This window comes from Doryrhamphus excisus, chromosome 13, assembly GCF_030265055.1.
Source record: "Doryrhamphus excisus isolate RoL2022-K1 chromosome 13, RoL_Dexc_1.0, whole genome shotgun sequence".
NCBI lineage: Eukaryota > Metazoa > Chordata > Actinopteri > Syngnathiformes > Syngnathidae > Doryrhamphus > Doryrhamphus excisus.
In genome coordinates this window covers 20,181,635-20,208,241 of record NC_080478.1, presented here as the reverse complement: position 1 = coordinate 20,208,241, position 26,607 = coordinate 20,181,635, and the positions used below count along the sequence as shown (strand labels likewise).

General features: G+C 47.9%; 3 protein-coding genes across 8 annotated transcripts; 1 reads left to right on the top strand and 2 right to left on the bottom strand.

The window, feature by feature from the left end:
- Nucleotides 1–904: 904 nt before the first annotated feature.
- Nucleotides 905–25,271, bottom strand: LOC131140312 (tectonin beta-propeller repeat-containing protein 2-like). 5 transcript variants are annotated; one of them, XM_058090592.1, is made up of 27 exons: nt 25,142–25,271; nt 18,497–18,572; nt 17,079–17,219; nt 16,881–17,009; nt 16,679–16,810; nt 16,433–16,590; nt 14,245–14,398; nt 14,013–14,165; nt 12,843–12,975; nt 12,564–12,757; nt 12,210–12,387; nt 11,945–12,143; nt 11,704–11,878; nt 11,252–11,482; nt 10,294–10,361; nt 10,090–10,205; nt 9,844–10,017; nt 9,596–9,776; nt 9,269–9,410; nt 8,973–9,198; nt 7,940–8,029; nt 7,780–7,877; nt 7,579–7,714; nt 3,897–4,045; nt 1,739–1,880; nt 1,510–1,659; nt 905–1,435 (listed from the first exon to the last, which is right to left on the bottom strand). In XM_058090592.1, exons 2-27 carry the CDS (start codon nt 18,566–18,568, stop codon nt 1,287–1,289), a joined length of 3,870 nt encoding a protein of 1,289 aa, XP_057946575.1. In that variant the 5' UTR covers nt 18,569–18,572; nt 25,142–25,271; the 3' UTR covers nt 905–1,286. The 5 variants fall into 5 exon arrangements, 2 of the variants coding, with proteins under 2 accessions (XP_057946575.1, XP_057946574.1); XM_058090591.1 differs by lacking the exon at nt 25,142–25,271 and adding an exon at nt 18,981–20,280; XR_009132386.1 differs by lacking the exons at nt 905–1,435; nt 1,510–1,659; nt 25,142–25,271 and adding an exon at nt 18,981–20,282 and having other exon boundaries at nt 7,652–7,714.
- Nucleotides 19,177–24,057, top strand: LOC131140313 (uncharacterized). Of its 2 annotated transcripts, none has more exons than XM_058090595.1 (10): nt 19,177–20,636; nt 20,827–21,864; nt 21,934–22,050; nt 22,132–22,254; nt 22,320–22,412; nt 22,510–22,656; nt 22,715–22,819; nt 22,900–22,981; nt 23,061–23,169; nt 23,238–24,057. In XM_058090595.1, exons 1-10 carry the CDS (start codon nt 19,929–19,931, stop codon nt 23,668–23,670), a joined length of 2,955 nt encoding a protein of 984 aa, XP_057946578.1. In that variant the 5' UTR covers nt 19,177–19,928; the 3' UTR covers nt 23,671–24,057. The 2 variants fall into 2 exon arrangements, with proteins under 2 accessions (XP_057946578.1, XP_057946577.1); XM_058090594.1 differs by having other exon boundaries at nt 19,177–20,651.
- Nucleotides 24,101–25,558, bottom strand: LOC131140713 (cyclin-dependent kinase 2-interacting protein-like). Its single transcript, XM_058091379.1, has 4 exons — nt 25,485–25,558; nt 25,332–25,401; nt 25,142–25,271; nt 24,101–24,303 (listed from the first exon to the last, which is right to left on the bottom strand). The coding sequence occupies exons 1-4, from the start codon at nt 25,556–25,558 to the stop codon at nt 24,101–24,103; spliced, it is 477 nt and encodes a 158-aa protein (XP_057947362.1).
- Between the last annotated feature and the right edge of the window lie 1,049 nt (nt 25,559–26,607).

The window sequence follows — 26,607 nt, the reverse complement described above, 5'->3', positions numbered from 1 at the left end:
GACCTATTATAGTTTTTCCACTTTTTTGACCTATAAATGGAGCTAGAATGTCGTATTCTCGTGTTAAACAATGCCAAAGCTTCAGAGAATGAAGTGTGAGCATTTGGATGTGAGCCTGGAAAGAAGTTTGGAATGGCTGAAAACGTTTGGTTTGGTTTCAGAGGGCATTGTAAAACTGGACGTTTGTGATGTCACACATAGACGGGCTTCCTTATGACCACAAGCTGTCGAAACCGCTAAAATGCTAAAGCTAATTACCATTGAGAGACGTCTTGAAGTAAACCCTTTTCTTGAGACATTTCGGATTGTCTAGTCTCTACTTCCGGATCGGATTCGGGATGCAACGCATACGGCTCGATGTTAAAAGCGAATATTTTAAAAAGATAAATCGCCATTTATTAACTAGCATTTACCAACTCCAAGTCCTCCTAAGCACTCGAGGGTGTGACCAACCCACCCGGGGGTGGGTGCCTGGAGGCGGGCTGTGGGTTGAATAAATTAAAACCGACTGTTTTCGAGGGAAGCACGAAATCCAGCTGGGATAGGTGCAGACTCTGGAAGATCTAGAAAGCTTTATGTGCTGTTATCATGTGTAGCTGCTTTATACACAACTCAATACAAAGGGCAGAAAAATGAGTATAGTAGGCTGAACCGGGGTCTCCTAGCTGACCCGGGTTCAATTCCACCCTCGGCCATCTCTGTGTGGAGTTTGCATGTTCTCCCCGTCCGTGTACTCCGGTTTCCTCCCACATTCTAAAAACATGCTAGGTTAATTAGCGACTCCAAATTGTCCATAGGTATGAATGTGAGTGTGAATGGTTGTTTGTCTATATGTGCCCTGTGATTGGCTGGCCGCAAGCTGGGATAGGCCCCAGCACCCCCCCCCCCCCCCCCCCCCCCTGCGACCCTCGTGAGGATAAGCGGTAGAAAATGAACGAATGAGTATAATAGGTCCCCAAATAAAAAGTATTACGTGTTAGAAGTGAAACTACGGAACTCGGAACGTTTCCTCTGGACACCTTTCCACACCAAAGACCACCTTTAACACCTCACCCTCTATTCCTATTCCCAACTCCAGACTGCTCATCTTTAAATATCCCAGTGCTAGCGGTACATCGCACTGATCGGTCCCGTGGATGACAACGTGCCCAAAGTTAGCTGGGAAGGGCTCCAGTTCCCAGGAAAAGCGAGTGGAAAAGGACGGATCGTGGTGGGACAGTTCATGTCCTTGGATGTTGGGGCGGTCATTTCAAGGTTGGGGCAGGTGATACGTGGACAAAATCACATCAGAGGAGCTCCCACTCGTCGTCCTCATCGTCGCCAACATTTATCTCGGAAGGAGCAGGTCTACGCTGAGCTTGCGGTAGGAGCTTTGTCATGCGACGGGCCAGTCCGCCAACAGCAGTTACCGCCCATAAGTCATCATCTGGAGTGACTGCAGGGACAGGAAGGAGACGTCCGGGTTAAAGTCCCGGTGAGGCTCGGTACCGAGTAAGGAGTACGTCTCACCAGTTAAGCAAGTAGCGTGTCCTGGGATCTTCTTCCAGTAGTCTCCAGCTGGGTTTTTATCGGAGACACTGTAGCGTCGAGCCATGTCTCCATTGGCACATCGAACCCAAACTGTCCGACAACTGAGAAGCAGTTGACTGACCGTCAGACCTGAATGACGGACGGACAGACAAGTCTAAGGACACGCAGACACGTATGGGCGAAGTGAGGACACTTGAAACGGACAGACCTTGCACCGGTTCCCAATCTGTCCCGACAGGCATTTCGTCACTGAGCCCGGTCCTGACGAAGACCCCACCTCTGTTGTCCAACGCCCACAGAAGACGATCATTTGGACTCGTCTGAATACTGATGAGCTGTACTCCGATTGGCTGCAAGAACACGATGTCGTCGTTAAATAGAAAAGTGCTTCCGGATACCTGGACGGGTGGCTCTAGATGTGTTACCTGGACAGACTAGTCTTTCGAGATGCTTCTAATACCTGGGGTGGTGGTTCTGGACTAGTGTTTTTATACATGTGTACCTGGACCGGTGTCTTTGACCGAGTGCTTCTGGACCGGACTGGTGTCTTTAGATGTGTTGAACAATTGGGTTACCTGGAAAGGTGGGTCTGGTTCTGGATTAGCGTTTCTAGACGAGTGTTACCTGGACAGGTGAGTCTTGACTAATGTTTCGTCAGTTCTAGGCTACTGTCTCCTGGCGTTTTTGGCCAGGTGGTTCTGGACTATTTCTAGATGTGTTACCTGGAAAGTTGGGTCTGGTTCTGGATTAGCGTTTCTAGACGCGTGTTACCTGGACAGGTGAGTCTTGACTAATGTTTCGTCAGTTCTAGGCTACTGTCTCCTGGCGTTTTTGGCCAGGTGGTTCTGGACTATTTCTAGATGTGTTACCTGGAAAGTTGGGTCTGGTTCTGGATTAGCGTTTCTAGACGCGTGTTACCTGGACAGGTGAGTCTTGACTAATGTTACGTCAGTTCTAGGCTACTGTGTCCTGGCGTTTTTGGCCAGGTGGTTCTGGACTATTTCTAGATGTGTTACCTGGAAAGTTGGGTCTGGTTCTGGATTAGCGTTTCTAGACGCGTGTTACCTGGACAGGTGAGTCTTGACTAATGTTACGTCAGTTCTAGGCTACTGTGTCCTGGCGGTTTTGGCCAGGTGGTTCTGGACTATTTCTAGATGTGTAACCTGGAAAGTTGGGTCTGGTTCTGGATTAGCGTTTCTAGACGCGTGTTACCTGGACAGGTGAGTCTTGAGTAATGTTTCGTCAGTTCTAGGCTACTGTGTCCTGGCGTTTTTGGCCAGGTGGTTCTGGACTATTTCTAGATGTGTTACCTGGAAAGTTGGGTCTGGTTCTGGATTAGCGTTTCTAGACGCGTGTTACCTGGACAGGTGAGTCTTGACTAATGTTACGTCAGTTCTAGGCTACTGTGTCCTGGCGTTTTTGGCCAGGTGGTTCTGGACTATTTCTAGATGTGTTACCTGGAAAGTTGGGTCTGGTTCTGGATTAGCGTTTCTAGACGCGTGTTACCTGGACAGGTGAGTCTTGACTAATGTTTCGTCAGTTCTAGGCTACTGTGTCCTGGCGTTTTTGGCCAGGTGGTTCTGGACTATTTCTAGATGTGTTACCTGGAGAGGTGGGTCTGGTTCTGGATTAGCGTTTCTAGACGCGTGTTACCTGGACAGGTGAGTCTTGAGTAATGTTTCGTCAGTTCTAGGCTACTGTGTCCTGGCGTTTTTGGCCAGGTGGTTCTGGACTATTTCTAGATGTGTTACCTGGAAAGTTGGGTCTGGTTCTGGATTAGCGTTTCTAGACGCGTGTTACCTGGACAGGTGAGTCTAGGCTACTGTGTCCTGGCGTTTTTGGCCAGGTGGTTCTGGACTATTTCTAGATGTGTTACCTGGAAAGTTGGGTCTGGTTCTGGATTAGCGTTTCTAGACGCGTGTTACCTGGACAGGTGGGTCTGGTTCTGGATTAGCGTTTCTAGACGCGTGTTACCTGGACAGGTGAGTCTTGACTAATGTTTCATCAGTTCTAGGCTACTGTGTCCTGGCGGTTTTGGCCAGGTGGTTCTGGACTATTTCTAGATGCGTTACCTGGAAAGTTGGGTCTGGTTCTGGATTAGCGTTTCTAGACGCGTGTTACCTGGACAGGTGAGTCTTGACTAATGTTTCGTCAGTTCTAGGCTACTGTGTCCTGGCGTTTTTGGCCAGGTGGTTCTGGACTATTTCTAGATGTGTTACCTGGAAAGTTGGGTCTGGTTCTGGATTAGCGTTTCTAGACGCGTGTTACCTGGACAGGTGAGTCTTGACTAATGTTTCGTCAGTTCTAGGCTACTGTGTCCTGGCGTTTTTGGCCAGGTGGTTCTGGACTATTTCTGGATGCGTTACCTGTGCAGGTGGTTCAATGTGGATCCAGGCAGGTAGCATCATGTTGGGGTTCAGTGGTTGTGTTCCGACTCTGAAGTAGACCAGGCCTCGACTGTCCAGGGCCCAAACGTTCTGGCTTCCACAGCTCACACTGACCAAACGAACACTTCCTGTCTCATGGAAAAAAAGACATGGACATGAAGAATACGTATGGCTTGTGCATGCAGGACCACAAGATTGATTCCTCTGACCTGATACCACAACCCCCCACGTGTCACGAACAACAACCATCATGTCGTCAATGCAGAGGTGAAAAGTCTGACACAAATCTGGCACAAAGTATTTAGGACAAACAAAATCCCGCACCACTTTTAAATATCCAAACATTCTATGTGAACCAAGAAAGTGGAGAAGGGCGGAATGGGATCATGTCCGCTCCCGTCGTTTCCACAAAAAGATTCCAGGTCAGTCTGTTTTGAGGGGAAACAGATTCCGATTTCACTGCTACCCCGCTGACCTTTGACTCCTCAACTCCCCACAAATCAGATGATGAAGCTCAAAATGTTCCCGTCCAAAAAGCAACCAGATAAGAAACGTACTGCAATTCCTGTTTTCTCAGACATAGACACTTTATGCTAGCACAGTCCATCACCATCAACCAGTCCAGGTAGTGTGGGTCGATTGCACCCACGGGATGGACGCCACTTTGTAAATGTCACATGACATCACTCAGCTGACTTTAAGCTCCGCGCCTGATTTGCTGTTGTGCTTTCGAGGCAAAGTAAGCGCTGAACAGATGTCTCCAGCAACTAAGTCAACTAACGAAAATAAATTCTTTGAAACACATACCACTATAGAAGTATGCGTTTCGGTGTGGACATTGAAAACGAAAATACATTTCTGGGGATCAAAATAGATGAAAATATGAGCTGGAAACCTCATATTACAAATATACAACATAAGGTGGCCAGAAATATTTCAGTATTGAACAAAGCAAAATTGGTTCTCAATCGGAAATCACTCCACACTCTTTATTGCTCTCTGGTTCTACCATATCTTACTTATTGTGTGGAAATATGGGCTAATAACTATAAAAGCAATCTTCACTGGCTAAATGTACTGCAAAAAAAAAAAGGCCAGTAAGGATAATTCATAATACAGAGAACATACTACAGTAAACCTCGGATATATCGGAAATTCGCTCACAACGGACAGATAAAAAAGAACCGATTTTTCTGTAATGCATTTCCAATAAAAATTCATTGCATATATCGGATTTTTTATAACGGATTTCGCCTATTTCGGACAAAATCTCCAGTCCCGTTCCAATGCATTTCCATTAAATTTCCCTCGCATATATCGGATATATCGCCGCATCGTGGCGCTCCGATTCGCCGAATCATGACAGGCCGCTATACGACGTCATTTGCGGCGTTTGCAGCGTTGCCTGCGCGTCCAGGTACATTGGAAACATAGTCAAGGAAGTGCCTTTTTATAACGGATAAAATCCGATTTACGCATATACTGGATATAAATCCGATATATGCGTAAAACGGACATTTTCCGGTATACGCATATAACGGATTTCGCTTATATCGGACAAAACCAGTGGGAACAATTGAATCCGATATATCCGAGGTTTACTGTAACTCCTTATTTCTAAAATCACAAATACTTCAACTTGCTGATATAGTTAAATCGTCAAACAGCTAAAATAATGCATAAGGCTAAAAATAACCAATTAGCTAAAAATGTTATCCAATACTTCTCTACAAGAGAGGAGAAATATGATCTCAGGGAAGAAGTACATTTGAAACACTTCTATGCTAGGACTACGTTATGCTAGCCATAGCATTTCAGTATGTGGTATCAAACTATGGAATGGATTGAGTAAGGACCTCAAACGATGCACAACGATGAGCCAAGGTACATTATAAAAAAAACAACCTTAAACTGTATTATGGAAAGCAGGAAGTGAACAAATGTAACAGTTAGTGATTGTAAAAGTACCAGATGGAGGGGTAGGATTTAATAAGCTTTGCTTCTTCCTACTCCTTTTGGACATGTGGAACTGGGAACTGATTATGGGATGCATTCAATTGTAATCTGATGCATGTTCAAATGAAATAAAACCATTACCATTACCATAATAAACCTATAAAACCCTATAATAAACGCTAGGTAGCTATTTTGACATACTACTCAGGTTATGTACAGAACTATTCAAGTGGTTTTGGGGGGTGGAGCAGGTCGTCCAGAAACCAGAGGCCAGAGTTCACGAAAAGAGTTTGTTGGTTGTAATTTTTTATATCATGTGATTTTATAAGTTATAGTGTAGCAACTATTACATATTCCTGCTACCAATGTAAAAGAAACTTGCTGATGTCGGGGGTTGAAGTTCAAAACCGAACGCGAGCTGAAAGCGGATCGTGGCCGTGCGTCAGCCCTCCCAACTGTGCGGTCACAAGGTGGAATAAACAAGTTTGACTCGTGCCTTGAAGGACACGTTGGGAGTCTGACTGACAGCAGCAAGTCATGCGCTCCCTGATAGTGAGAAGGACCACAACTAAAAACAGATCTGCCCTTCTAGTCTGGAAACGTCTCTGTGGAGCGACATAACACCGCTTATGCAACAGGCAGCTGTCAGTGGTACACAACTAAGCAGGTATGTGGGCGTGTGCGATGTTTGGAAACATGTTGACAAAAAAAAATGTCAACATGATTTATTTTCAAAATAGCAATGTTTTCTTTTTTTTAAATAAAAAAAAAAGGGGCGAGAGGCGGGGTACACCCTGGACTGGTGGCCAGCCAATCACAGGGCACATATAGACAAACAACCATTCACACTCACATTCATACCTATGGACAATTTGGAGTGGCTAATTAACCTAGCATGTTTTTGGAATGTGGGAGGAAACCGGAGTACCCGGAGAAAACCCACGCATGCACGGGGAGAACATGCAAACTCCACACAGAGATGGCCGAGGGTGGAATTGAACTCGGGTCTCCTAGCTGTGAGGCATGGGAATGGACTGAACATCAGAATGGTACAATAAAGCCCACATATGTTGTTTGCGTGTATGTGTTCTGGAGCTAATCTAATATTATAATATATAGTATTATAGTACATTTACCCTATTATTGTACCCTTATATATCATGTTGATAATAATATATATACTGTATATACATGATGCAGGGCTGCACGGCGGACGAGTGGTTAGCACGCAGACCTAACAGCTAGGAGACCCGAGTTCAATTCCACCCTCGGCCATCTCTGTGTGGGTTTTCTCCGGGTACTCCGGTTTCCTCCCACATTCCAAAAACATGCTAGGTTAATTAGCCACTCCAAATTGTCCATAGGTATGAATGTGAGTGTGAATGGTTGTTTGTCTATATGTGCCCTGTGATTGGCTGGCCACCAGCTTAGGGTGTACCCCGCCTCTTGCCCGTAGACAGCTGGGATAGGCTCCAGCACCAGGATAAGCGGCAGAAAATGAATGAATATATGATGTATATAATAATGTAATCAAATATAACAGTTACTTTTATGGCAAATGTTGATCCAAAATTGTCTCAATGACTAATTTTTTCTGCATGTGGGTTTGTGAAAATGTAAATACTGACTGTTCCAAAGGCAGCACATGAGTTCAATCAATGACTCAGCAATAATTAAGCATCACACGGTTAAAAAAAAAACCCACCCAGCTGACTGAGGTCCAGCGACGTCCAGCTGAGACCAGTGGGACAGGATGGAGACAGAGTGCGAATACTGACCCGGCCATGGGAGTCCAGTCCCCACAGGGCGTCACGGCAAGCCGACAGGTGAACCAGCTCCACCTGGACAGCCATGAGAAGGTGAAGGTCAACGTGATAACATCAGAGACGTTCCACTGGTGACTGACCTCAGGTGGCAACGGCACCGATGACGGCCGGAGCTCCCCGTCCTGGTCCCACACACAGAAGAGATCCTTTCTGCTCTGAGCCAACCACAGGAAGGCACCTGAAACGAACTGCTATCAATGTGTGTGCGTGTGTTTGTGTTTGGATGTCAAGGTGTGTTACCATCTTTGTCAGGCACTACTGAAGACGTGATGAAGGTCCACCTGGTGGCCGACATTGTTCCTCTTGGAACCAGGTTCTGCCAAAAGGTTCCTGTAAAACAATGGGATGTGTTGTATACTTTTACAGTAGTAAAAGTATATATATAGCAGGGGTGCTCATTAAGTCGATCGCGATCGGAGGTGGTACTGGTCGATCGCTGGTCGATCGCTGGTCGATCGCGGCGTGACATTAAAAAAATATCATCCCAGCATCAATGCCGTCACTTGATTGATATACAGGGCAGCCATTCAGATGACAACTGAATGTTGCCCTTCGGGCGACCAATCAAATCAAACAACGTCTCTAAGTGCAGCAGAACTTACGATGTCAGCCTATCATCCATCCCCGTTACTTGATTGACATACAGGACAACCAGTCAGATGACAACTGAATTTTGACCTTTAGGTCACCGCTCATGCGTAAACAACGATGCAAAGTGCTAAGCTAGTCGGCGAATTGCGTTAGATTTTAAGCCCTCGCTAAAGTTTATGGTCACTAAAATGAGTGAAGGAGCTGGACCAAGTAAAAAGGCAAAAACTGGACCAAGTAAAAAGGCAAAAAACATACAACTTCCATACGGATATGGAATATTATACGGATATTATGATACGGATATTATCCATGACTGATAAACATTTGGAAGTGTGCTTGAGGCTGGCTATCAGCAGCTACTGTCCGGACTATGCATCCCTGGCTGGTTCAATTCAGTGCAAGTCATCAAAGTAAACTCAGGTAATTACAAAAAATGTTAATAGTTAATTATGTGTGTTTTGCAATATTGGCTCATTTGGTTATGTAAGGTACATCAACATACATTGTACGTACAAATAATCCTCAATACATTTGAAAATAAATAGATGTTTTGCATTTTTGTAGTGGGTAGATCATTTTGACTCGCTCATTTTAAAAGTAGCTCGCATGCTGAAAAAGTGTGAGCACCCCTGATATACGTATAGTATGTATTGATATACTGTCTAAATGCCATAATACTGACCCACAAGGCTGCCACGGGCCAAGTGGAGCTGATTCCGTCCTGACGCCACCCAAACGCCGCCAGCGTTGGCGCTGACAAGGGTGGGCTGGCGCTGCGAGTACTGAGACAAGAACGCTACCACGCGTTCCACCGGCGCCTTGGTTACCGTGGCAACACTATGTGTGGCGTTCAACAGGGTCTGGAATAGACTGCCTTGATCGAAGACCACGTAGTCGGAAATACTGACCTGAGAGACACACCACGACACCATATGGACCTTTCTTACACACACACACACACACACACACACACGGTACCTGCCACCAATGGTCATCTTCTCCCTGAGGTGAGCATGAAGAGATGCCGGTTCGAAACCAGAGGCTGCCGCTGACATCGAGTGCCCAGGCGATGCCTCTGTCTCCCAAAGCTACGCACATCAACTCCACACCCTGAGCCTCACTGATCACATGACAGGAAATTACATTAGTACTACTGAGCTATCACTACAATACAACTACAGTAGTATCATGATATCACTAATAAATAGTTAATACAGTAGAACTACAATAATATTCCAATATCACTGAGGTAATACAAGAATAGTAATTATGAAGTAGTATTGAGGTAACACACAGTAGGCGTACCTGACAGTGTCGTACTTCCAGGTGTCTCCCAGACTACAGAAGGCATCAAGTCCTTCTCTGTAGAATAAAGCGTTGTGTTCACTCAGCGCCCAGACCACGCCCCCTCTGACGCACACCTGACTGAAGACACACGGCGTGTCCACCTTGACTGAGCGAGCGCACGGGCGCTCCAGACTCAGACCTGAAAGAGCCGAGTCCTGTTGCCGTCTCTTCAAGTGAGGACATTGTGCCAAGATGCGGCGTGTTACCCGTCTGCAGGTACAGGTCTCCGTTGGTCCTGATGATCCAGGCCGAGTCGTCACCGAGCGCCACGAAGGCGGTTTGCTCCACTGCTTTATACCAGTGACGTTTCCCTCTTCCTGACACTTTGGCACAAGCGAACGCCGTCATGCTCTTCTGCTCCACCTTCCACAGCAGGTGACCTGGCACACGCGCCCACGGTTAGCATCCCACGGCGAACACTACATCCAGCACGTGTTGCTGCATGAGCTCACCTGAGGGCGAGAGCGCCACCTGGTGGATGTTGTCTTCAAAGCGCTGCCAATTGAGACCGCTTTCGGGCAGAAGACTGCAGAACAATCCACCTTTAAAGTCCAAACACCACACGTATCTGCAACACACAAACATCACGGCTTGACTTCATTACCTCAAGTCTCACACACACACACACACACACACACACACACACACACACACACCTGTCAGTGACATGAAGACTCAGTATTCCACATCCGGGTCCAGAGTATCCCATCCAGCTTTCGGCCAACTGGTAAGACAAGGAAAGAAGAATAATATTAATTTTCACAAACCCACATGCAGAAAAAATTAGTCATTGAGACAATTTTGGGTCAACATTTGCCATAAAAGCAACTATTGTAATATTTGATTACATTATTATATGCATCATATATTCATTCATTTTCTACCGCTTATCCTCACTAAGGTTTCAGGTATGCTGGAGCCTATCCCAGCTGTCTTGTTGGGGTGAGAGGCGGGGTCTACCCTGGACTGGTGGCCAGCCAATCACAGGGCACATATAGACAAACAACCATTCACACTCACATTCATACCTATGGACAATTTGGAGTGGCTAATTAACCTAGCATGTTTTTGGAATGTGGGAGGAAACCGGAGTACCCGGAGAAAACCCACGCATGCACGGGGAGAACATGCAAACTCCACACAGAGGGTGGAATTGAACTCGGGTGTTCTAGCTGTGAGGCCTGCACGCTAATCACTCAGCCCGGTTGTAAACATTCATTCATTCATTTTCTACCGCTTATCCTCACTAAGGTTTCGGGTATGCTGGAGCCTATCCCAGCTGTCTTGTTGGGGCGAGAGGCGGGGTCTACCCTGGACTGGTGGCCAGCCAATCACAGGGCACATATAGACAAACAACCATTCACACTCACATTCATACCTATGGACAATTTGGAGTCGCTAATTAACCTAGCATGTTTTTGGAATGTGGGAGGAAACCCACGCATGCACGGAAAGAACATGCAAACTCCACACAGAGATGGCCGAGGGTGGAATTGAACCCTGGTCTCCTAGCTGTGAGGTCTGCGCGCTATCCACTCGCCCGCCATGCAGCCCTAGAATAATATTGCTAAATAATATTAATAATAATATAGAGGTCTCCTATAGAGGTCTCACATGGTCAGGTTTGAGTCCATGTCTGTCTTCAACCTCCTGGTGCAACTGTCCGTCAGTCTCCTGGCTTTGGCAGCTGCTGTGTTCTGCTGCACTGTCAGCAGGGGGCAGACTGTGGCAATAGATGTCGTTTTCCTCCTCACTCGACACACTTTGCTTCCTGTTGGGGAGTCCGGTAGAATCAAACATCTGGTCCTTCACATCAGCAGGTGACACGGAGCCCTCCTCCTCCTCCTGCAGATGACAGATGAGGAGAGAAACTGCACTCTTAATCACATTTCGATCCCTCTGTGGTCCTCGTTGACACCATATTGTGGAGGATCTCAAATAAGGACGCAGACCGTCCTGACATTCTAACACATGACTTTGTGCCTGGGTGAAATCTAACTGACGGCATCCCGAATGCGAGAACATCCTGGGTCCATGACTATGAGGAACCATGATCACCAACACACCCGTGGTTTGATCAGAAAGTGGTCCTCTTGCTCCTCCACTGGCTGTGCTTCATCCTGCACTGTGTTGTTCTTGTAGGAGAAGGGGCCTTCCAGCAGCAGATCCACATTTGGGGTGAGGGGGACAACCGGGCTTTGCGGGTCCTGAGGGATCGTGCAGCTTGGAAGGAGGTGGCAGCTGATGAAGGGGATAAAGGTTAAGACGGTGATGTCAAGAAGAGGAGACGAGTGTTCTACTACAAACCTGGATTGGGTGGAAGACCAACCCCTGTCCTCCCAATCCATCCCATTTCTCTCCATCGCCGTTTCCGGTTGCAGGTTTGGAACCTCCAGTCCCAGGAGGGACACACGTTCGCTCCGTCCATCGTTGCAGCTGCCATCTTGGACCACAAGCATGGAGTCCGAGCAACGGCTCTCAGACAGACGATTCCCACTGTTGCTCTCTGCCGAAGGAAACAAAGAGTCAGTGTCCGTCCATCTCGCAGTACGGCTGTCCGCACGCTCCTCGCCTTGTTGGCCTCTCTTCTTCTTCTTCACTTTCACAGCTTTCACCACCAGTTCCTGGTGCATGTCTTCCTGCCCCATGGGCGTACCGCAACGGTCAAAGGAGGTGTTTCCATGGAGACTGTCCCAGGAAGCCACAGAGCTGCTGCGGCTACGAGAGCAGCTGGTGAGGACCGCGGCGTCCTGACAGAATACACATTTATTTAGGTAAAAAAAACACTCAAGTATCACATGACCTGCAGCTTCAGCTTCAGCTTCAACATCAGGGGAAATTGGACATCAATTAGCATTGCTGCAGAATTAGCCAAAAGGCTATTTTTCATTTGGTATAATTCCTACAAAGTTAGAGTTCGCATCACCTCATCCTTCTCCTGTGCTTCCTCCGCTTCCTCCTCTTCTTCCCTTCCCTCCTCGCCGCACCTTGCCTGCGGACCCCCTCCTTCCACAATGATGGCCATGGTTCTGATTGGCTGAGCCATCTCCACGCATCCAGTGCTCGGGAGGATGTTGGGAGGTGTCAAAGGGGAAGACAGACGCATGGGGAAGTCTGACACTGAAGGAGAGATAAACAACAATGGAGGTCGCACCAAGGGGCCGCTGTGTTTGTTTTCTGCTTGGACCCCGCCTGACGCACTCACGGGCACTGATGGCCCCCTCCGGACTGTCGGAGAGTCTGATCAAATCTCTGTCTCCTTTCAAGATGAAGATCTCGTTGTCACAGCACGACAAAGACACAATGTCTCCGCTGCTCTCCAGTGCTCCCACCAGCACCTGAACAAACCACCATCAAGAGTCAGCCATCTTTAAAAGAGCTTAGAACTTACTAGCATCCTTGTTAGCACGTTTATGACGTTCCATTCATTCATTCATTTTCTACCACTTTTCCTCATGAGGGTCGTGGGGGGTGCTGGAGCCTACCCCAGCTGTCTTCTTGGGGTGAGAGGCGGGATACACCCTGGACTGGTGGCCAGCCAATCACAGGGCACATATAGACAAACAACCATTCACACTCACATTCATACCTATGGACAATTTGGAGTGGCTAATTAACCTAGCATGTTTTTGGAATGTGGGAGGAAACCGGAGTACCCGGAGAAAACCCACGCATGCACACATGCAAACTCCACACAGAGATAGTCAAGGGTGGAATTGAACCCGGGTCTCCTAGCTGTGAGGTCTGCGCGCTAACCACTCGCCCGCCGTGCAGCCCATATTTGCATATTCACAATAATTCATGGTTCCATTTATCACAGTGAGTCTTCCAGGTCCTGATGCAGCAAAACAGTCCCAGACCATCACACTACCACCACCATATTTTACTGTTGGAATCATGTTCATTCATTTTCTACCGCTTATCCTCACGAGGGTTGTCACCAACTGTCTTCGGGCAAGAAGCGGGGTACACCCTGGACTGGTGGCCAGCCAATCACAGGGCACATATAGACAAACAACCATTCACACTCACATTCATACCTATGGACAATTTGGAGTGGCTAATTAACCTAGCATGTTTTTGGAATGTGGGAGGAAACCGGAGTACCCGGAGAAAACCCACGCATGCACACATGCAAACTCCACACAGACATAGCCGAGGGTGGAATTGAACCTGGGTCTCCTAGCTGTGGTCTGCGCGCTAACCACTCGACCACTGTGCAGCCCTATTATGTAACATTAAATACACAAAATCTGTATGTTTTTCTTTTTTAAGTAGTGGTTTGGGCCCCTTTTGGTGATTGTATCGACTGTCAGTCACTCAATGTCTCAGGGACCTGGCTTTGAACGAACAGGGTCAGCGGTGAAACCTGTACCTCATTAATGCAGTCTAGGACATAGACACTGTATTCGTTCCAGCTGAGGATCCAGCCATCTTTGAGGAAACAGCTGAGCAGACCCAGCTGTCGGTCTGCCGGACGGTACGCCCCGATTGGACCAGGGTGAGGGAAGATCTCAAAATGAGGAATCTGGCAACAAGAAAATGCAAGTAAAAGTGAAAAGAAGGGTTTTTTTTTTATCCCAGCTTACCAGTACAAGTAGAAATACCTGAGCACTGAAGAGAGGTTTCAGCAGTCTGGTGTCCACCACATGACCTCCGACATCGGACCTCCAGAGTCTTAGACCAGGACGAGCAGCAAACACCTGCAGGTCGCTCTGTTTGCAAAGAGCTGGCAGGAAGCATGCCCCAAACCTGCCACTGCTGTAAAACGTATGAATATGAATATACGTATGAATCCGGTGCATTCTTGTTTTCCTTGTCGCATTTTTTCAGGCAGACACTTCAATTTGTTACAGAGGCGTACCGATTTCCCACACAATAAACATCAGAAGTGTGCCAAGTGTCAAGGAGACGCTAGAGCTTGAAAAAAGCCTCTTCTGTGGCTAAAATTGGGAACACAAATTTGGGAACACTTGGCCTTCCCAATGAAATTTGTACTGTAAACAGACAAAGAAAAGGGGAAAAATGAAAGCAAGTGTGTCGCCATTGTTCAGTACAGATGGGGAACGGGACTACAAGCTTGCACTATTAACACAATTATTAATATTGTTGATGTACAATTGTTCATATCCCCTGTACTATATTTTGGGACAGTCCTTGATAGTCATTTGAATTTATCTGTCCTGTAAGTTTGAACTTCTAAAATCTGACAGGTATTAACGAGCTCCTCTGGCCAAAGGTCCCTTTAAATCAGGGGTGCTCACACTTTTTCAGCATGCGAGCTACTTTTAAAATGACCGAGTCAAAATGATCTACCCACTACAAAAATGCAAAACATCTATTTATTTTCAAATGTATTGAGGATTATTTGTACGTACAATGTATGTTGATGTACCTTACATAACCAAATGAGCCAATATTGCAAAACACACATAATTAACTATTAACATTTTTTGTAATTACCTGAGTTTACTTTGATGACTTGCACTGAATTGAACCAGCCAGGGATGCATAGTCCGGACAGTAGCTGCTGATAGCCAGCCTCAAGCACACTTCCAAATGTTTATCAGTCATGGATAATATCCGTATCATAATATCCGTATAATATTCCATATCCGTATGGAAGTGATATGTTTTTTGCCTTTTTACTTGGTCCAGTTTTTGCCTTTTTACTTGGTCCAGCTCCTTCACTCATTTTAGTGACCATAAACTTTAGCGAGGGCTTAAAATCTCGCAATTCGCCGACTAGCTTAGCACTTTGCATCGTTGTTTACGCATGAGCGGTGACCTAAAGGTCAAAATTCAGTTGTCATCTGACTGGTTGTCCTGTATGTCAATCAAGTAACGGGGATGGATGATAGGCTGACATCGTAAGTTCTGCTGCACTTAGAGACGTTGTTTGATTTGATTGGTCGCCCGAAGGGCAACATTCAGTTGTCATCTGAATGGCTGCCCTGTATATCAATCGAGTGACGGCATTGATGCTAGGATGATATTTTTTTAATGTCACGCCGCGATCGACCAGCGATCGACCAGTACCACCTCCGCGATCGACCGGTAGCTCGTGATCGACTTAATGAGCACCCCTGCTTTAAATAATGTTACATACCAAAAGTCATTGACGATTTTTTAACAATAATTACATATGATAAGAACAGCTCTACCATCCTCTGCTTTTATTGTGTCAATGCTATAAGTTTATTATTTTTGTTTTAATGTACAATGATTGTCTCCTGTGCTGGTGAGCCATTTTTTTTTTCTTCCTCAGTGGACAATAAAGATGAATTCTACAGTAAACCTCGGATATATCGGACTCGGATATATCGGAAATTCGCTCACAACGGACAGATAAAAAAGAAGCGATTTTTCTGTAATGCATTTCCAATAAAAATTCATTGCATATATCGGATTTTTTATAACGGATTTCGCTTATTTCGGACAAAATCTCCAGTCCCGTTCCAATGCATTTCCATGAAATTTCCCTCGCATATATCGGATGGCCGCATCGTGGCGCTCCGATTCGCCGAATCGTGACAGGCCGCTATACGACGTCATTTGCAGCGTTGCCTGCGTGTCCAGGTACATTGGAAACATAGTCAAGGAAGTGCCTTTTTATAACGGATAAAATCCGATTTATGCATATACCGGATATAAATTCGATATATGCGTAAAAGTTTCCGGTATACGCATATAACGGATTTTGCTTATATCGGACAAAACCAGTGGGAACAATTGAATCCGATATATCCGATGTTTACTGTATTTGACTCTGTTCTCCATTAAATGTGCGTTTACCTCTTCCTGGGTTTGGTGCCGAGCTGCTGCACTTCCTGTTTCTGTGTGCAGTACAGTAGAGATCTCTGCTGCGTGGAGACAAGCAGCACCTGGTGACTGTAGTCCAACTGGACCACACCACACAACTCCTCCAACAGCAGTACAGGCGTGCACGTGCCCTGAACACGCGTGCACGTGCAAACAGTCAGGCGGGCGCGGTGCCACTTCATGTTAACATTGAGGTTACCTGCAAAGTTGTAGCGTCACCTGATCCAGGTCCAGAGCGGAGAAAACCACGCGTCCTTTGTCATCTCCAGAGAAGAGCTTCATGCCATTAGCGCTCCACGCCAGAGAAGTCACCGTTCCTTTGTGGAGGCCCACCACGTCAAAACGCCTCAGCTGCAGACACGCAGGCGTCACGGTTTGACAGCTTCACCTTCCCCCCTCCTCCTTTTCAAAATGTCCTCACCTGTTTGTTGCGACCCGGAAGCGGGGACACCAACTGGAAGACGGCGACACGCCCGGATGCAGTTCCCACCGCGACCAGATCATCAAAACAGCTCAGCAGCTTCACGGCTGTGATGGCGTCGCACTTTCCCTGAGAGTACACACACACGATAAAAAGACCGGACTGACGGCAGAGTGCCGGAAAAGAAGCGTGTCGAACCTCCAGGCTGTATTTGTTCATGTGTGCCAGGCGGCGGCAGTAGAGGTACAACATGCCGATGCTGCTGCCCACTGCCACAAAGTCACTGCTGCTGTCCACCGCCGTCAGGTAGACCACCACCGAGCGGAATCCCCTCTGAACCTGCAGGACACCCAGACCCATCAGAACCATCAAGTCAGAGTTTCAGTCACGTTTCATTGAGGTCAAACACGGCTTGTGCGCCCTCTGCCGGTCAAGCTGTCTATCAACCACGACAACAATGTGACATCAGCATAATTCACACTGAATAACATGATTACTAACAAATCATTTTATTTTTTTCAAAAATAACTTCAATTTATATTTATTTTCTTTTATACATATAGTACAGCTATGGGGCGGCATGGCGGTCTGGTGGTTAGTGCGCAGACCTCACAGCTAGGAGACCAGGGTTCAATTCCCACCCTCGGCCATTAATTAGCCACTCCAAATTGTCCATAGGTATGAATGTGAGTGTGAATGGTTGTTTGTCTATATGTGCCCTGTGATTGGCTGGCCACCAGTCCAGGGTGTACCCCGCTTCTTGCCCGAAGACAGTTGGTGACAACCCTCGTGAGGATAAGCGGTAGAAAATGAATGAACATTATTCCAACAGTAAAATATGGTGGTGGTAGTGTGATGGTCTGGGACTGTTTTGCTGCATCAGGACCTGGAAGACTCACTGTGATAAATGGAACCATGAATTATTGTGAATATGCAAATATGGGCTGCACGGCGGACGATTGGTTAGCGCGCAGACCTCACAGCTAGGAGACCCGGGTTCAATTCCACCCTCGGCTATCTCTGTGTGGAGTTTGCATGTGTGCATGCGTGGGTTTTCTCCGGGTACTCCGGTTTCCTCCCACATTCCAAAAACATGCTAGGTTAATTAGCCACTCCAAATTGTCCATAGGTATGAATGTGAGTGTGAATGGTTGTTTGTCTATATGTGCCCTGTGATTGGCTGGCCACCAGTCCAGGGTGTACCCCGCCTCTCGCCCCAAGAAGACAGCTGGGATAGGCTCCAGCACCCCCGCGACCCTCGTGAGGATAAACTGTAGAAAATGAATAAATGAATGAACAAAACCACTACATTTGTGGGTGCGGTGAACACTAAAAACCCACCTGTTTAAATCCGTTTTTAATGTCTATTTTTTTATATTTGACTGCTGTACCCCGCCCCGCTTTTAGCCTTGTTTTTAGCTGTAGGAATGTTGTTTTTTTTAAATCATCTTTTACTGAACTCTATTTTTCTTCACTGTAAAGCGTCTTTGAGTATTTTGAAAAGCACTATACACATTAAAAGTATTATTATTCTTAAATAATGGAACCGGGCAGTTACAACAGAGTCCTGATAACAAGAGAAAGGGCCTTCCCGGCGGGAATGGTCAGGGTCATACTTTGGCTGGGATGGCGTGTAGCAGATGGTGGAGTGGGCAGAACTCCCTCAGGACAGATGGCTGGCTCGCCATGTTTCTGCAGAGGTGGAAAAGGGGTTAGATTCCTTACAAATCCGGTCAATATATAGAAGATATTAAAAACGAGGCAACAGTAAGGCCTTGCACTTAAGAATGGAATAGTGGTGGTCCGAGTCATGCTGCCGACAAATGAAAATTGCAGTTAATTGTTGGAGAAATGCTAGTCTGCTTCCTGATGACTTTGAGCAAGGCACTGAATCCCCGTAGTCAATTTGTCTGCTATCACAACATAAACAGCACAGAGATTACACTGCAGCTCCACGATAACACACAACAAACGACGCATTGTAGCACTGTCGTGTTTTTAGCTAGCGACGCTAGCACGAAGCTAAAGTAGCTAGCAGTATGATTAGCATTACTTGGCAGGACGAAATCAGCACAAGGTCCAATAGCGTCAAACACTCACTGGGATGTTGTTTAATGAAGATGCTCAGATGTTCATCCAGGTGTTATTCATTCCCGCAGCTGGCTAGTAAACATCCGCGACATCGCCCTGTCAGTCCAGCAGACGTCATTATGTTGTCGTCATCAAGTGCGCATGCGGAAGCACCGCCCCCTTGGGTCAACTACGTCATCTTTCTGCGTATTCGTTTTCTCTTTTTTTATTTATGGTGTTTGGAGTTAAAACATCCCAACCAACACTTCGCATTGCGCATCCGTCTTGTAGTTTTCCGGAAATTGACTTTAAACCAAGAATGGGATAACGTCGAACGATATTAATGAAAGCAAGTGGAAACGAATGGAAAATCAGGAAAGTGGATTTCTACTTTCTTTCATAAAATACTGATTTGTCGGGCTGTATTACGACCTAGTAAATACATTCAAACGTGTCACGATTGTAGTGTATGTGCACTCGGATGTGGGTATTGACATCTCCAATAACCAAATAACATAATCACAATCACAACTGTGTATTTTTGTAAATAAACAACATTAACAGTTACACACATATGTATCGGGAGAAGCGATATGACATTTAATGTTACGGCCGCAATCCGAAATTAAACCAGACGAAGAAGAAGAATATGTGACCGTCTGGAAAAACAAACGACGTGTTTCCGTGTGAAATAGGAGTTCGGTCCAGCGATCCATTTCGGGGAACTGGCCTCCCATGTGAGCTGGGTGAAGGCTAAGCTAGGCTAGTAGAAAACTCCTCCAAGGTTCCGTCATCTTGTCCCGCTATCTCCTTTTGTGTTCATGTTGTTCTTCACCACAGTGGACATTTTTACTCACCAGCACGCAAGCATTCTTCACGAGCGACGATCTATTTGGTGAAGTTGATTTCTAATTGCATTTGATTCGAACTACATACTGGATCCCTATTAGCCGCTGAGCTAGTAGCCGCGCAGTCAAAATGGCGGACAACGAGGATGATAGTGGTTCTAGCAGAACAATAACACCCGCTGAGCCGCCAAGCTCCTCGGCTCAGGCCCACGCCGCGGACTCCACGCAGCCCGAGGACGCCGTGTTGCCAGCCCCGGTCGCCCGCAGCGCCGAGGAGGCCGACGGTACGGAAGGCGTGACGGACGAGCAGCGCGGGAACAGTTTGCATGCGGAATCCGTTGATCAGAGCGGTCAGCCCGGACATGAGGAGCAGGCAATGCCCGCCGCCGCTGGGGAGAGCTCCCAGCTAGTGGATTTCTTACAAACTTGCCCCGAGGAGCAAAGCATCGTGGTGGGCGCGGACTTGACCAGCTTGGGCCCGGACATGAGCAACACCACCATCATATACGTCCAACCGGACGGCAGCCTGGTGGAGGGCTCCGGCTTGACCCCGGAGGAGCAACAGTCTCTCCTGGAGCAGCTCACCAAGCAGCAGGTGGTCCAGGTGTCGGACTCGGAGGCTGCCCAGCTGCTCCAGCAGAGCCAGGCCATCAAAACCACCACAGTCCAGAATGCGGCTCTAAACCCGACCCAGCTGCAGCAAGTCATCAGCCAGGTGACCAAGTCCCAGCACCAAGTCCAGGCCCTGCAGCAGACGGTGAAGCAGGTGGTCCAGGTACAGACCGCTCCCCAGAGCAGCAACGTCTCGCAGCAGTTGAAGAGCAGCAGCACCATCCAGGTGGGCCAGAAGAAGGTACGCTGGACATCAAAGTCCAAATTGTTGCATTTGGTCAAGTTGACCAGGAAGACTACAATTATTTGAATTTAAGGCATTAAAATATGAATATAAATGTAATTCTCACTTAAATGTATTGATATTTGAGGCATGGGGGGTGACATTGACACTGATTTTCCTTTTCGGTCCCCAGTCAGAACCAGTCAGGATCCAGATCCAGGCTCTTCCTAAACAGGAAGTGAAGCCCCGGCCCGTTCCCCAGCACGCCAATCAGACTGTCAGTCAGCCACAGGTGACTCTGTCGGCCAATGGCAGCGCGCAGATCATTCACATCCAGCCTGTGGTGGGTCAGCAGGGCCAGCAGTTGTTCCTGCAGCAGAATTTGGGAGACCCCCCCATCCAACTGCTCCTTCAAAGCCCCTCCCCCGTGGTGGGATCGCTGCTCCCGTTGGTGCACAAGCTACCAGCTCAGACGTCCTCCGGTGTCGTCTCTCCTGCGGCGCACAAACACGTGTCCTCCTCCGTGCCTGTCACCTCCGCTGCCAAGACTCCGCCCACCCCCGCTGCTAAATTTGCAAGCGTGTCGCTGATAAAGACCCCCGCAAACGGCGCCGTGACGACCTCCGCTAAAAGCCCAGTCAAAGTATCCGCGGCAGCTAAGACCTGCGAACCGGGTGCTTCTCCAACCCCCGCTCCGCTGACCCCGCCCTCCACAGCAGGCCGAGCTCTGCTGGCCCCGCCTCCTACAACAAAGGATGCAGAGAAAGAAAAGAAGAAGGTGAAGAAAAGAGAGAAGAAAGCTGTTAAAGTCCAGACCCGGTCCGGCCGGGTCTCCAGACCTCCCAAGTACAAAGCTAAAGACTACAAGTTCATCAAGACGGAGGACTTGGCCGAAAGCCACCAGTCCGACTCCGACGACTACTCTGACATGAGTATGGAAGAGGAGGAGCGGGAGGTTGGCAGGAAGGATGACTCCGCCCTCGACGACTCCATGTCACTCACCTACAGCCACAAATCCCGATCCCACCGCTGCCAGACCTGCGACAAGGCCTACATCGGCCCGGGTGGCCTGAACCGCCATTACAAACTCAACCCGAGCCACGGGGAGCCGGAACCGTCCTGCGACACGCCACACGCCGCCAGCGACGAAAGCCAATCACAGGAGCCCGCCTGCGTCGCCGCCAAAGAGGAGCTAAATGACGACAAAGCTGTTGCCGAGGCAACCAGCACAGTAGGAACCGTTGATTCGGAACGAGCTCATTGTTAGCCCCGCATGCTAATTCGGTGAGTGTCCCCACAGGAGTCGGGCCTCGGAGCTGCCGGAGCATTCCAAGGCCTCCACCACCGGGGTCCGGGCAGGCCCCGAGGGCGAGGACGGGGCAGGGGGCGGGGGCGATCGCTGGGGTCGTCCCTCAAGGTAAACTTGTTTTGTTTTTAAATGTGAACGTAGAAGAACGTCCACAAAGAAAATAAAGAATAACGCCGACTTCCTCGTAAGTTTCCTCAGGTGTCAGGTGGCTTCATCCGGAGGGGAGGGCGCCGCGGACGGCCTCCCAAGCTGGGCATCGCCATGGCAACGGCAGAGCAGCAGGTGGAAAGGAGAAGAGAACGCTTACAGGAGGTGCGAAGTGACTGTCCAGTGGTTTACATTGTGGACCAGTTCCATAACCGGTGTGTGCGTTGCAGCTTGTGGACCAGTGCGAGGATGAGGAGCTGATGGACATCGTTCTTCCTCGTTTGACCAAAGTCTTAAGTGTGTGGGAGATGCTGCTGGCCAAGGCACGTGCACGCACACGCACGCACACACACACACACACAGTGTACATGGCACTAGCATGTTCGGAATCTTACAAAAGGTTGGAAACTTTTTTTCCAGGTGGAACGTGCCGGTCCACCTCGTAGTCATTTTCCGGATATTTACAAGGAGTTTGAGTCCCTGCAGACTCACGTGAGACAAGCTGCCCAGGATTACATCATGGCCCCTCTGGGCGGAGCTTCACCCCTCGAGATCAGGAACATTGAGGTGAGAGGTCATCTGAGGTCTTCCAGAGTTCCAAGTGTGCTGACTTTGGCGTTTTTAGGTGGCCAGGTGTCTGGGCATCCTGGATGAGGTGAATCGGATGAAGGTGCTCCCCGGAGCCTCTCCCGCTTCCAGTCTAAGTACTAAAAACAGCCGATACATGGAGGTAATTCCACGTCTTCGGAGTAAGGATCCAGGTCCTGAATGACGCCCGAACATGAGAAGCTGAAAACCTTGTTTCCGCAGAACTCCAAGATGCTGCCCCCATCCAAGCGCTTCAAGATGGAGAACAGCGTTCCTCTGCACCAGAACGGCATCGAGAGAACCGGTACATCTTCTCATGCTTGCAGAACCCGGAGTATTTGTACCGGTTAGCGTTAGCCAATCACCTTCTACCACATTTCCAGTTGTGAACCCTGCGAGCGGCGAAAATCCAACATCTAGCGTGGTCTCTACGCCGCCACCCATTCCAAGTGAAGCCAAAGTGTGCAGCTCCACCGCCACGGACTTATCCCGGTGAGTTCAGCTCCTGATTGGCTAATTGGTCCCGGCAGGTTTCTGAGTGGTGGTTTGTGGTCTTTCAGCTCCACGGGGCCCACAGAGTCCCCTTCCCCCGTCACACCCATGGAGGTGACCGCAGGTAACCACCAGAAGGAGGAGGTCCCTCTAACAGAAGCTCAAAACCAGAGCCAACAGGTGAACAGTCAGGACAAGTCCCCCCCGGCATCCGCCCAGACACCCGAGTCCTGTCCAGTCCAGGATGTGGCACCTGTGTGCCAGACTGCCTTGGAACTTGTAGAGTCTTGTCAAACAAAAGAACTTGAAGAGGGTCAGGAAATCTACATCCAGACGGAGGGGATGACGGTCCAGCTAGCGGAACCCGGAGAAGAGCGCATCGTCATCGTCAACGGGCCGGACGGGACCACAATGCACATCCAGACCCCGGAAGGGGTCCCCCTGGAGGCAGTGCAGGCCCTGCTCGGCATTGAGGCCTCTGATGGATCCAAACCAACCTGAGCCGTGACAGACTGGATACTGCAGCTTTGACTTCTTGATGAATACTCATTTTACTTTATTTATTTCTTAGCCTGTCACATGACACAAGTCCAAGTCTTGATGTTTACATGAACCTGGTCCATAAACCATGAAAGTACTGGATCGGTTCATTCATTCACCACATCACGACTTTTTAAGAAACAGGAGTGTGGATGTCATTTTTTTTTTGTTTTCATATTTGGACACGTGACAGATGATGTTTATATGTAGATACTTATGAAAAACAAAGTTGCACTATTTTATTACTTTTTATAACATGACCATTTTCCAAGTGTACTCATTAGAAATAGTCCATCTCCCTTCCATATGATGCCGTTTCCTCATTTCCAATAAAATCCGTCAGAGCAACATGAGAACTTTTGCTTTTCTCAGTTTGTCCCAGAAGATAACATCAAAGAGGGCGGTGGCCCGTCTCCAGCAACATGGCCTCCAGCGCCAATCTGACCTGCGCGGTCATGAATGGCTGGTGCAGCCAACAGGACACGTACACCATGCTCAGGTCCGAGGTCGGGCTGTGAGCCGTCTCCTGCAGAATGGTCCGCTTCAGACGCAGCTCCCGGGTGAAGGCGTCCGATAGGATGCTGCACGGCACGTCTGGAACAGCAAGTGTACACGCTCGCGTGTTTGGAACAAAGAACGTGTACCGAGAACCGGATCTGGTCGCCCAGGCACCCGCCCTTGACCGCCACCCAACACACAATGGTCGATCTAGAGTAGAGCCGCTTCTCCTCCACATCGAGAGGAGTCAGTTGAGGTGGCTCGGGCATCTAGTCCGGATGCCTCCCGGACGCCTCCCTGGTGAGGTGTTCCGGCCATGCCCAGTCGGGAAAAGACCCCGGTGCAAACCTAGGACACGCTGGAGGGATTATGTCTCACAGCTGGCCTGGGAACGCCTTGGTGTCCTCCCGGTGGAGCTGGAGGAGGTGGCCGGGGACCAGGAAGTCTGGGCTGCCCCCGCGACCCGGACCCGGAATAAGCGGAGGAAAATGGATGGATAGATGAACATGTACCGAGTAGTATTGGCTGTGTGATTGGGCGCTCTACTGATTCTGCCTTATGCAGACGTATGTCAATTCGCCTGTCAATCTCACGTTCCATCCTTCCGTCACTCACTCGTGAACAAGACATCCCTGATCTGAAGATGGCGCTCCATCCTTCTCCAGACGAGAACCATGGACTCGGACTTGGTGCCGAGTCTCATAATGAAGTAACAGCTAGGCCCGAGACCAGGAGCATCCCAACTTTTTTTAATGAGGTTCACATACTGAAAATCTAACCTAATTAATTTTTCTAAAATTGCAATTTTATTCTTTGTGTTTATGATAATATTTAATTTTTTTTTAATTGCATATTTTAGTCTTTAATATTTAAACTTTATGCTATTTTTGCCTCCTAATGCTAAGATATTTTACCAACAGAAGCAAAGACTCACCAAACTGTTTGGTGCTCCAGCTGAGGAACAGGGGAACCTTCCTGCCTTCGGGTCCAAATTGAAAATCCTCCAGCTCCAGAAGACCTCGCTGTGACGCCATCAGACGCCGCATCTTGGCCACGATGGCCTCCTGAGAAGATCAAACGCAACTCAAAACATCCGCGTGATACCTTGTTGCCATTTGCGCTACCATTTTGTGGACGATGTCTTCCAGTTTGCAGCATTCCTGCTGCAGCGACGAACGTTCCCGCGTCTGCACGCTGCGTGGAGAAAAGAGGCGGAGACGAGAGGTGAGAGTTGAGGTGCCAGCACTGATTTGGCGGCCATGTTGTGAGATGCTCACTTGCTCAGCCTCAAGTTGGCAATGTTCCCCACAGTGGCGAAACCTTCGTCGTTAAGTTTCTCCCAGCGGAGCATCAAGTTGTGCCAGTCGGCAGCATTGTCTTTGATCTTGCGCGCACTTCCTGTTAGAGCTGGACACTTCCTGTTTGCTAATGTCACGTTTGCGACATCACCTGATAATAGTAAAGACATTGTCCCATTTTGGTGTCATGATGCTTATATTATTCAATTAAATAACAAGGCTCAGTCATAAGAAAGGACACAAAAATATGACGTCATTTAGTGATTGGAGTTGCCTTTTCCCCCAAAATAAATAGGGACACCCTGTAGGGGTGGGAATAAACACAGATGCCAGAAAAGTCGAACGGCAATGTGTTCGATAGCTAGCATCTATTGGCGAAGCCTGTGCTAAACTGTGGTCGATTGAATCCACTGATATTCGGTAGACTATTTTTGATTCCCACGGTAATATAAAAATACAAAACAAAGTGCGTCACTTAACAGCAAAACCGCCAAATACGGGACTCATTGTTCTGTTTTTAAACACAGGACGACTGTGTTTTACCAGGGACTTTACAAGGCAACTCTATCACATCGATGCAGAGAAATAAAAAGCACAAATAATTTAGCGCTCAGATTCAAACCCCTAACAAACGTATGAAGTTATTAGCACAACAATATATTCATCGTATATACAGTATAAGAACATATTTGTACCTTCCATGAGACACACGCACGTTGACTTCCTGCTTCCTTGTTTTCTTCTTCGCTCGTGTCATCAATTGGCTTGTTGTCGACCCCTGGTGGTGGAAAAGCAAACAGACAACGTTCAAAAGTTTGTACTTCCAATAGTAGTTTCGGAACTTTGTACCACTCGAAATCTAAACAGTTTTCTAAACGTCGTACAGGATTTGTGACACCTGTCATGCTCACCATTACTATTTTGAAAATCAGTTTCATACCCCCCCCCCCCTCAATATAAAACTGGAGCGAATAGACTAGTCCATTCTCCCTGAAGGCAGCAGGCATAAGATGTTATGTAGTCCTCTATGGGAGTGTTGTCCTAATGATGATACCTGCTGGCCTAAAGTAGTCTTAGTCTTAGTACAAGTAGAAAAACACAC

Coding starts and splice junctions, on each gene's coding strand:
- LOC131140312 (XM_058090592.1), bottom strand. CDS start 18,568: ATGGCGAGCCAGCCATCTGTCCTGAGGGAGTTCTGCCCACTCCACCAT. Junction 12,976..14,012: donor TCCTAGACTGCATTAATGAG/GTACAGGTTTCA, acceptor TGGTTTGTTCAG/GTGCTGGTGGGAGCACTGGA. Junction 9,199..9,268: donor AAGATGACCATTGGTGGCAG/GTACCGTGTGTG, acceptor TGTGTCTCTCAG/GTCAGTATTTCCGACTACGT.
- LOC131140313 (XM_058090594.1), top strand. CDS start 19,929: ATGGCGGACAACGAGGATGATAGTGGTTCTAGCAGAACAATAACACCC. Junction 21,865..21,933: donor TTGCCGAGGCAACCAGCACA/GTAGGAACCGTT, acceptor GTGTCCCCACAG/GAGTCGGGCCTCGGAGCTGC. Junction 22,982..23,060: donor GAACGGCATCGAGAGAACCG/GTACATCTTCTC, acceptor CCACATTTCCAG/TTGTGAACCCTGCGAGCGGC.
- LOC131140713 (XM_058091379.1), bottom strand. CDS start 25,558: ATGCTCCGCTGGGAGAAACTTAACGACGAAGGTTTCGCCACTGTGGGG. Junction 25,402..25,484: donor GCCAACTTGAGGCTGAGCAA/GTGAGCATCTCA, acceptor TTCTCCACGCAG/CGTGCAGACGCGGGAACGTT. Junction 25,272..25,331: donor AAGACATCGTCCACAAAATG/GTAGCGCAAATG, acceptor TGATCTTCTCAG/GAGGCCATCGTGGCCAAGAT.